Below are 10,185 nucleotides of genomic sequence, written 5' to 3'. Positions count from 1 at the left end.
GCTGGGGGCAGGACGCCGACGCACTGAAGTCATGGATCAGAGTCCGGTAAGACTGAATTGTGATTTTTTTATTTTTATTTTTTAAACATATTTCAACCTTATTTGACATTTTTGAGACTAATCCAACCTGGATTAGGTCTAAACCTGGTTTAAATCAAGGTTTAGGAATTAATCCTGTTGCACCAAACTTTAATTCCCGATAAAAGATAAAAAAACATGTATCAGGAATCTTTTTTTAATCTTGTTTTTATTCTCAATTTACTTTCTAAGTTTGACCCGTGCATGTGTGTTCGAAGCCTGGATCAACTAATCCTCGATCAGCTCCAAAGTCAGGCTAATTTAATCCTGGTTGGTGCAACCCATCCTCTGCCGAGTACAACGTTCTGTTGTCAGATTAAATTAAATATTTGTAATATAATATATACCATACAACGGTTTTCTAGCGATTGTGGCGGATGTCATTAATTTACTCAAAACGACATTAAATATCGATATTGAAATTGTATGCAGCACTTCAGCTGGTACACAGGTTTCCTGCACAAACTTGAAATTGTCGGCAGTTTTAAAAAGGTCAATTGAATGAAAACTGAAGGCTTAGACGAAAACGAAAAGGTACGTTTTTCTTGAGGAGCTCAGCACTGATATGTTTGTAATAATGTTTTAGGTTCCTGCACACACTAACTGTGAGATTGTTCCCCACAGACGGTCCCCGTGGTGGTGGCTTTGACCGTGGTGGCGGTCGCGGTGTTGTACTTCTTCCTCCGAGGATCCGGAGGAGAAAAGAAGAAGAGGAGACAGCCCATCACTCTGCAGGATAACACCCTCAAATATCCGCTCCGTCTTTTAGAGAAAGAGGTAGACCGATTTGTTTCATGAGGGGCCACAGCGGTGAAGCATTGCCAGATTTAACTAATGTTTACCCAGTGGAGATCTGAGGGAGGACCATGTCCTCTGCATGCGTGTGGGTTGTGTGCTGGCTTGAAAAAAAGTCATTGTCTTCATACAGGAAATCAGCCATGACACCAAGAAGTTTCGGTTCGGCCTGCCGTCTCCAAGCCACGTCCTTGGGCTGCCCATAGGTACCGTCTCAACGTTCTTCTTTCCATCTATCATTCCATGTAAACGCTTCCGAAGTGGCATTGCTGTGGTTGCAGAGCTACTGAAGACACAGGATGTCACAGTGTATCATTCCAAGTTAACTTGCTAAACCCCAAACCTTTTTACACACATTTTACGTTGAAATAATCCCACAGCACGCCGCTATCGGTTAAACCACTGAAAACGTCATGAACATGTAGAACTATCCTTATATTATGGCCTCCTAGTTATGCAAGACTATCTAATCCTATCCTCTTGTCTTCTGAAACTTTGCCACACACACACACACACGCATGCACACACATGCACACCCATGCACACACAAACACACACACACACACACACACACACACACACACACACACACACACACACACACACACACACACACACACACACACACACACACACACACACACTCCTCTATCCCAGGCCAGCATGTGTACCTGTCAGCCAAGGTGAATGGTGCCCTGGTGGTCCGAGCTTACACCCCGGTTTCCAGTGACGAGGACCAGGGACATGTCGACCTCGTGGTTAAGGTGCTTAGAACTGCTGAAAATCCATAGATGATCATAATCATAATCATAATCATAATCATGATAATGATAATGATAATGATAATGATAATGATAATAATAATTATAATAATTATAATAATAATATTAATAATAATCGTTCATATAATGTTAGATTACAGTGAATAATGTCAATCTCTTAATTGATAAAGAACGCAAGATTTCCATTAAATATCTACAGACTCAGGAAATTGTCTCTTTTATGTGGTCATTTCTGGTGGTTTCTTTCTTTCTTTCTTTCTTTCTCTCTTTCTTTCTTTCTTTTTGACTTCTTTGTAACTTTTGTTTTGAGAAAGTAACATGTATGCATATATATATAATGCATATATAATGTTAGTTATATTATCATTATTATTATTACAGTAATATTATTATTATTATTATTATTATTATTATTATTATTACAGTGTTATCATTATTATTACATTATTATTGTTGTTGTTAGAATTTTTATAAATATTATTATTATTATTATTATTACACTATTATTATTATTATTATAACATTATAATTGTTGTTAGAATTTTTATAAATATTATTATACATATTATTATTATCTTTATTATGGAATCAGTCTTATTTCAGACATTTTTTTGTTCGTGTGTTCTGTGATCCTTCAACTAAAGTGTCAATGGAGCCCCCAATGTTGGAAAAAAATGTATTCACTAAAACTGAATATCATATTATGCCATCATTTGAACCTGCTTCATAGGTGTACTACAAGAACACCCACCCGTCATTCCCGGAGGGAGGGAAGATGTCTCAGTACCTGGATAACATGGCCGTCGGAGACTCCATCGACTTCCGCGGACCCAGTGGACTGCTGGTGTACAAGGGGAAGGGTATGGAGCTTAGTGGGAAATTAAGGCATATAGAAAGAGAAGGAAGATTGTGTCCGAGAATATTTATTTTTTTGCACGCTGTCATCTTGTGATGCCCCTCACCTCTGCAGGTAAATTCTCCATCCGACTCGACAAGAAGTCTGAGCCCAAGGTCAAGACCTTAAAACATATTGGGATGATTGCTGGAGGCACAGGTTATTTGTTCATTTCTGCTAAGACACAAACTTATTTAATGCATGCAGTTTTTCAGAGTACAATCAATGAACTACTGTAATAATCTTCTTTATATTTAATGTGCTTCTATATAACTGAATGATATACACTACATTCAGTTGTACTTAGATAGATAATAGATCATTAGAACATTTCTGATCAACTTATTCCCTCGACCCTACATCTCTATAATGATGTGACTCTCTTACTTTTTCAGGCATCACTCCCATGCTGCAGCTGATTCGCAGCATCACAGCCGACCCTTCAGACAACACCAAGTGCTCGCTCATATTTGCCAACCAGGTCAGTCCTTTGCATTTGCTTCACCTGAGGGACGCTTAAAGTGTTAATTGTAATAAGTGTAAGATTATTGTGTTAAAAAAATATTTTAACCTTCCATGTTTCAGACTTTTTTTTGTAGCTGGTACTGTTTTAGAAACAGCCATTCAACATTTAATCTATTTGCCCTCCTCTATATGCTGTTCCCATTATTGGTGGCGGGATCCTCCCTTCCCACCCAGAATGCATTTGGGCATGCATAAATAGACAGCATAGCTCATTGTTGTTCGCAAATTGTCAATATGAATGAGAAATCCAAAAAAAGAACATTTAATTTTGAATGGAATTCTGGGACTTGAAGTGTCATCCACACATACAATCTAACGGATTGCACTTTAATATCTGCTTGTTACCATGTAAGCAAACAATTCCAAATGCTAGAAAAGAAACAGAAAGAGAAATATCCTAAATATCCTAAATATCCAGCATTTCCCACTAAGCCAGCATAACGTTGCGTCTAATTCCGTTTCCTTTTCAGAAGTGCTCACTGGGAAAATAATTGAGCTCTCTGTAGTTGGGGTTAAAAGATTGGTGACTTTTCGTGAAAGTTTTAGCTCAATTTGCATACATACTCCAAAAATCCCTTTGCAATTGAAAAATATGACCTGAGCTCATGTTTATACAGTAGATCACAGGTATACGGGCAGAGAATAATCCTTTGGATCAGCCATTCTCATTTCTCTCTCTCCCTCCTCTGTTATTTAGACTGAGACAGATATTCTACTGAGGGAGGAGCTGGAGGAGTTAAATAGGAATCACCCTGAGAAACTCAAGCTGTGGTTCACACTGGACAGACCTCTGAAAGGTAAGCCAGTCGCTTCCTTACAAATATTTAAAACTAAGACCAAATGGCCTCGGACATCATGTCTGACAGGCTCATCTGGAAGGCACATCTTTAATTCATACAAAATAGTTGGTGGCCAGTAGGGCACATAGGTGTCCAGGGATAAGAAAGAGAAATGGGTGAAACCAATGTTGATTAATGGCATGGAAAAAAAACATTACTTAAAAAAAGTGAAGAAATCCCTCTCAAGGCCTGTGTGCTTATAACAACACTGCAGATACCGCTGACTGTCAACATTGGCGAGTTAAACAAGAAACAGAACTGTATCGAGAGAGGAAAAATGATCCCTCCTGGGCTAAGGGGTGGTGCTGGTTCTACAAGATCACAAACAGGCCCTGGGAGCGGCTTAGGAAAACGCTCTCGTCTTTTGGCATAAATCCCAAGAGCAATTAAAACTTCCTGTGTGTGTAATAATGTTCCTTTTTTATGAGGAGCAGGACTGCAGCAACATACTTTGTCTTGTCTCGTCTCATGTCCATTAGTCCCATAGTGGGGAAAACCCATTATGGAACTAATTGTAGATTAGAAGCAGAAGAAGCCTACCGCATAAAGTGTTATTGCACTGGTTGGTTATTGGACCATCTCAATTGTCGATGAAAACCAATTTCCATTTTATTTTTTTTCCATGTATTTTAACCTATTACTGAAAAAAATAAAAAAAGCAAAAATTTGACCATTTTCTCAGTCGGGAGACCTAATAAAAACATTTTTGTCATATTACATTTTTTAATTTGAAGTTATTCTTGTGTTCTGGTCTATGTGATTGAATCATGCCCCCTCTCTAAAACAGCCCATTCCATTGTTTTATTGCTCCTATATGCACCCTATTTGTGATGTAAAATTCCAGACGATTTCGCCGTACCGAAAAAATATTTTAAATGATCCAGGATTTGGGAGTTACTCCAGCCAAAGAGTACTTTTCTTTCGTTTGTACTATCATAACAGTCAGTGCCGTCTCTAGCTTTCTGGGGGCCCTATGAAAATGGGCCCCTATTTTGTGGAACTATGATGGGGGGATTCCAAACCCTCTAAGGTCGTCTGGGGGCATGCATTTAACATTTAAAAGGATCAATCTGGTGCACATTAAGAGGAAAAGAGGCTTTTTTTCTCTCAAATTCAAATCAAACATCTCAAGTTGACCCCAGCCATTTAAACCTACAGAAAATGATAAGTGGAAGACACAGAGGCTCCCCAACATCAAGAGACTCCTGAAAACTGACAGGATTTATCCAATCGGTATTTTACTGTAACATCTCTCAAACGTGCATACTGTAAATTGGACATATGCTGCATTCTCCTTAAATGTTTATTTTAAATGTTAGGAACAAATTTAAGGAATCAAAATTAAGGCAAACATTGCAATTGATAAATACTTAACATATAAATTGCAGCCTAGGGGCCCCTGGTGGCTTCGGGGGCCCTATGCAACTGCATAGAAACGGCCCTGATAACAGCACTTAAACCTCCCCGAAAGAAAGTAGAAAGAGAATAGAAAGCGCAATATTGACATTTGACATGTTGATTGTGGCATAGTTGAAATATTACGTGATTACAATCGGTTAAAAACCTAGTTCCATTTTATGCTCGCACACATATAACAAAACGTGGTCTATCTGAAGAGCTTTGAGCATCTCTTGGGAAATAACACATGTATTTATTAATTAGAATGTATGTATGATCGTGTGATTGTATTTTTCTGCAGACTGGAGCTACAGTTCAGGGTTTATAACCAGCGACATGATCAAGGTCCACCTTCCTCCTGCATCAAATGACGTCCTCGTTGTCCTGTGTGGTCCTCCACCCATGATCCAGTATTCCTGTCTGCCCAATCTGGATAAACTGGGATATAAAGCGGATGGCATCTTTGCATACTAGCTGCTGGCTACTTTAACTCTCCTCAGTGAATAGTAATAGTTTCAAATCACATACCATGTTAAACCTCAAACTGTAAGATCACATTAGATAGACATTTTCAGAGTGAAATTGTATTTGTTGATATACCACGGAAATACATGTCTTTGATCATTTTTTTTAAATAAAGCTGACTATTGTTTCAATATCTAGTGCCAAGTATACTATATCCTGCTGTACACCTAAAGTTTAATGTATACACCTAGTATAGTGAGGTTGAGGAGTACTCAACCTTTTTTACCCATGAAATGGTTTAAGTTGGGGACCCCCGGTAGGCCTGTGTTTTCAGCAATATCCACAAAACCCTAGCTCAATAATTGTGTTATTACAAATCAACACTACTAGCATCCCACCACACACAGTTGATTGCTTCTATAACTGTTACAATCTAGTCTGGTGAACCCAAATGAAGGACATGGAGGAGGCTCAGGAGTAGGTGCGAGGGTAAATGGTTTATTGAAGAACAGGCAGGTGTCAAAACTAGGGGAACAGTCAAAGGGCAAATTTATCGGCAGGGAACCAGGCAGAGGATCAGGGTCCAGGAACAGGCAGGGAATCGGGCTGGACCTCAGGATAGGCGGCAGACGTCTCGGGAACGGGACTGGCCGAGATTCGGCAGGGGATGCCGATGGCTCAGGAACAGGGGGAGCCTCGGTAGGAGAGGCTGATGACTCGTGAAATGGAACAGGGGTACCCTCAGCTGGATCGGCAAATGACTCAGGAATGTGCTGAGCCTCGGCGGGAGAGGCTGACGAATCAGGAACAGGAACAGGGCAAGCCTCAGCAGGATCGGCCAACGACTCAGAAACATGCTGAGCCTCGGCAGGGGAGGCTGGTGGCTCTGGAACAGGAACGGGGCGAGCCTCAGCAGGATCGGCCAATGATTCAGGAACATACTCAGCCTTGGCCGGGGAGGCCGGAGTGGCAGGCTAGGGGAAAAGGGGAGAAGAGAAGTGAGGTTGCCAAAAGGGGTTGGTCACAGCCTGTGGTGGAGCCGCCTCTACAGCTGGTTGCTGGGACGGCCTCGGGGATCCTTGGGACCACCCCATCTCCTGGGGGATTTCTGAGAGTCCCTAGAGAAAAAGGCTGGGGTCAAAACTAGGGGAACAGTCAAAGGGCAAACTTGTCGGCGGGGAACCAGGGTCCAGGTATAGGCAGGGAATCAAGGTCCGGGAACAGACCAGACAGAGAATTGAACCAGTAGATAGGACAGAGAATTCCATAGACACAACAATCTGACCAAGACAGGGTGAATGGGGAACAGGTTAAATACAAGAGGAGTGACGAGGATGGTGAAGACAGTTGGCAAGATTGCTGACTGGGGACAGGTGTGCAGTGGCAGGAATGTGAAACCAGAGACAGACAGAGGGTGCTAGAAAGGGACAGAAAACAAACAAGCACAGGGCAGGATCCTGACAATTACAGCATTGCAAGACGGATTGCAGCTATTTTGAAGGATAATAATAATAATAATAATAATAATAATAATAATAATAATAATAATAATAATAATTATTATTATTATTATTATTATTATTATTATTATTATTATTATTATATACTTAATTTGTATAGCACCTTTCATACACAACATGTTATTCAAAGAGCTTTAAATGAAAAGGCCATCAGATAGACATGACAATAAAAGTAAAGCAAGCAAAATGAATCTAAAAAGTAGAATAATAAAATAATTAAAAGAATGAAACAAATTGAAAGCAGGGTAAGATTAAGCGTTACTCAGCAAATTATTCTCATATATCAATAGTCTTGGATTTTACTATCATGTAACTTTTCTTACCTGCATTGTCTTTTTCCTCATAACTGTTTCTTTCCCCTTTCTAGAATCGCCTGGACACAAACGCAAAAACACTCACCATGGGTTTCTTACACTTCTGGCTATAAATCACACCCTGTTTTTTTTTCTCTGACCTCTATCTTACCCCCAACTAATTTAATGCTGAGCTGAAAAGAAAAGTATTTAGATATTCTCTTGAAAGCACCTACCGAGTCTGCCTCTCCGAGATTCTTTGGTAGCTCATTCTATAGTTTGGGAGAAATTAAAAAAAGCTCCATCTCCAATCTTCTACTGAGTTGGGTGTACTTCTAACAGGCTAGCAGTGGAAGACCTTAGGCCCGAGATGGAGCATAGAAGACCAGTGCTCCTATAATGTAGGCTGCTCCGATGCCATGCAGAGCTTTGTATACATAAGAGGACTTTTAAGTAAATTCTAAAAGAATATGGGAGCCAATGCAGTGTAACTAAAATTGGTTAGATATTGGGTATATTAAGGTACATAATAATTAACCTAACAATAAAAGTGACCGAGAATAGAGCAAACATAGCAAACATTTCAAGCAAACATATTTGCAAATGTTCCTATAGGAAGTGGTGTAACATACATATTGTGTATTTTTACACACTCTTTGCTATTGATTGCATGTGATCATTGATAGAAGCATCTCACCTACTGATGCAGTCATTACATTTAGCAGATGCTTTTATCCAAAGCGACTTACAATTATTCAAACACTGACAGATGTAGGCATCAGGAGCAAAGTGTCTTGCTAAAGGACACTACAGCATGCTAGCAGGAGGAGCCTGGGATCAAACCAGCAACCTTTAGATTACTAGACCACCAGCTCTACCGCCTGAGCTGTGCCTCCATTGGATTCTGGAGCAATGGAAACACGTTCTCTGGCGTGATGAATCACACTTCACCATCTGGCAGTCTGATGGACTATCATGGTTTGGTGGATGCCAGGAGAAGGCCAGTTCTTCTACACCAGAGTCAGTAAACCATGTCTTTATGGGCTTCACTTTGTGCACAGGGGCATTGCCATGCTCATAGAAGGCCTGCCTGAATGTATCATGCCATGCATAGTCCCAACTGTTTTTTATGGTTTGGGCTGCTATGGTGGCAACAATTTGGGGAGGGCCCCTTTCTGTTTTAGGGGGGTAAGACAGTGACTGAGAAAGTGTCCCCGTTACTCATGGTTACAGACCAGGATTTTTTTGTTTCATTCAATTAGAAAACAGAGTAAAATAAATAAATCTATAATAATACATCACTGTTTTTAATTGCTTTGTTTGGAAAAAATGATCTGAGCTGCGGATCATGTCCTCTGCTGCGGAGCGCGATGCTCAGTGTATTGGTATGGTCCACTTTAGGGGTGTCTGAAATTGTATTACAATTACATTACATTATTCTTCCAGGCATGAATATGGGAAATATATGGTAATATTTACAATGACAGGTAAGAAGTCCAAGTCTTAATTAGGGGGGTCAGACCCCCTCAATCTCCACCATTATTCGCACTATGAGCATGGCAATGCCCCCGTGCACAATGTGAAGCCCATAAAAAAATGGTTTACAGACTCTGGTGTAGAAGAACTCGACTGGCCTGCACAGAGCCCAGACATGAACCCCATTCAACAACTTTAGGATGAACTGGAGTGCTGACTGTGAGCCAGGCCCCATCGCCCAACATCAGTGCCTGACCTCACTGACGCTCTGTGTCTGAATGGGAGAAAAATCCCTGCCACCATGTTCCAAAATCTGTGGAGTGTGGTGGCTGTTCTAGCAGACAAAGGGGGACCAACTCCATATTAATGCCCATGGTTTTGAAATGAAATGTTCAACAAGCACATACTGTATGGGTGTGGTGCTTGGGCGTCCACATACCTTTGGCCACATGTTGTTTAACCGATTAAATGGTGCACAGTACATACAGGATTCTTACAATACCCCTTTGAGACTGGCAGCAGCCTCAGGCAGTCAGGTTTTTTCTGAAAGTTTTCTGATAGTAACTTGGGGAGAAAATGTCTTAGGTTGACATGCCATGACATAAATTACATACGCTTAGGGAGACATCAGGATTGGGGAGGAAACTATTTTGCTCCTACGCAATGGAATGTGTGAAGATTATTCATTATTTGTGTCAATTAAACACAAATTAATAGTTTTACTTTTTAACTTTGCAGATATCAAGAGCTGGGCTGGGTTGTGTTCAAATTGAGTATCATCTTCATATGAATTAAAAACATAGCCCAGTTAATATTATATTTGACAGATATTGCTTATTATACCATCTATAGATGCTTTTCCTATAGTATAGTATTGTATAGTATAGTATAGTATAGTATAAGTAATGTGTTCTGTAGTAAAGCTGATGGATGGATGGCTAGAAATGTAAGCATGCAATCTTTTCCTTTAGCTTCTTTATTTATACAACCTAGGTACAGAGGGACTTTTTCATGATCAGAAATTAAAGTGCTTTTTGAAAATCTTTTAACATGAACTTTTCATATGCAAGGCCTCACAGCACACATTATGAAAATAAACAAACAAATAAATAAATAACG

General features: G+C 40.0%; 1 protein-coding gene across 1 annotated transcript; it reads left to right on the top strand.

Annotated features, from left to right (window-relative positions):
* Positions 1-31: 31 nt before the first annotated feature.
* cyb5r2 (cytochrome b5 reductase 2) lies at positions 32-5,786 on the top strand (the record flags this gene model as incomplete). The annotated part of the gene is made up of 9 exons (XM_080002356.1): positions 32-46; positions 703-855; positions 1,007-1,079; positions 1,531-1,637; positions 2,386-2,515; positions 2,626-2,709; positions 2,946-3,031; positions 3,773-3,872; positions 5,614-5,786. The coding sequence occupies 9 exons, from the start codon at positions 32-34 to the stop codon at positions 5,784-5,786; spliced, it is 921 nt and encodes a 306-aa protein (XP_079858482.1).
* Between the last annotated feature and the right edge of the window lie 4,399 nt (positions 5,787-10,185).

Source organism: Zeus faber (genome assembly GCF_960531495.2).
Source record: "Zeus faber genome assembly, chromosome: 6".
NCBI classification, from domain to species: Eukaryota; Metazoa; Chordata; class Actinopteri; order Zeiformes; family Zeidae; genus Zeus; species Zeus faber.
Note: the sequence above shows the minus strand (reverse complement) of the source record. Positions and strands in the feature narration are given on the sequence as shown.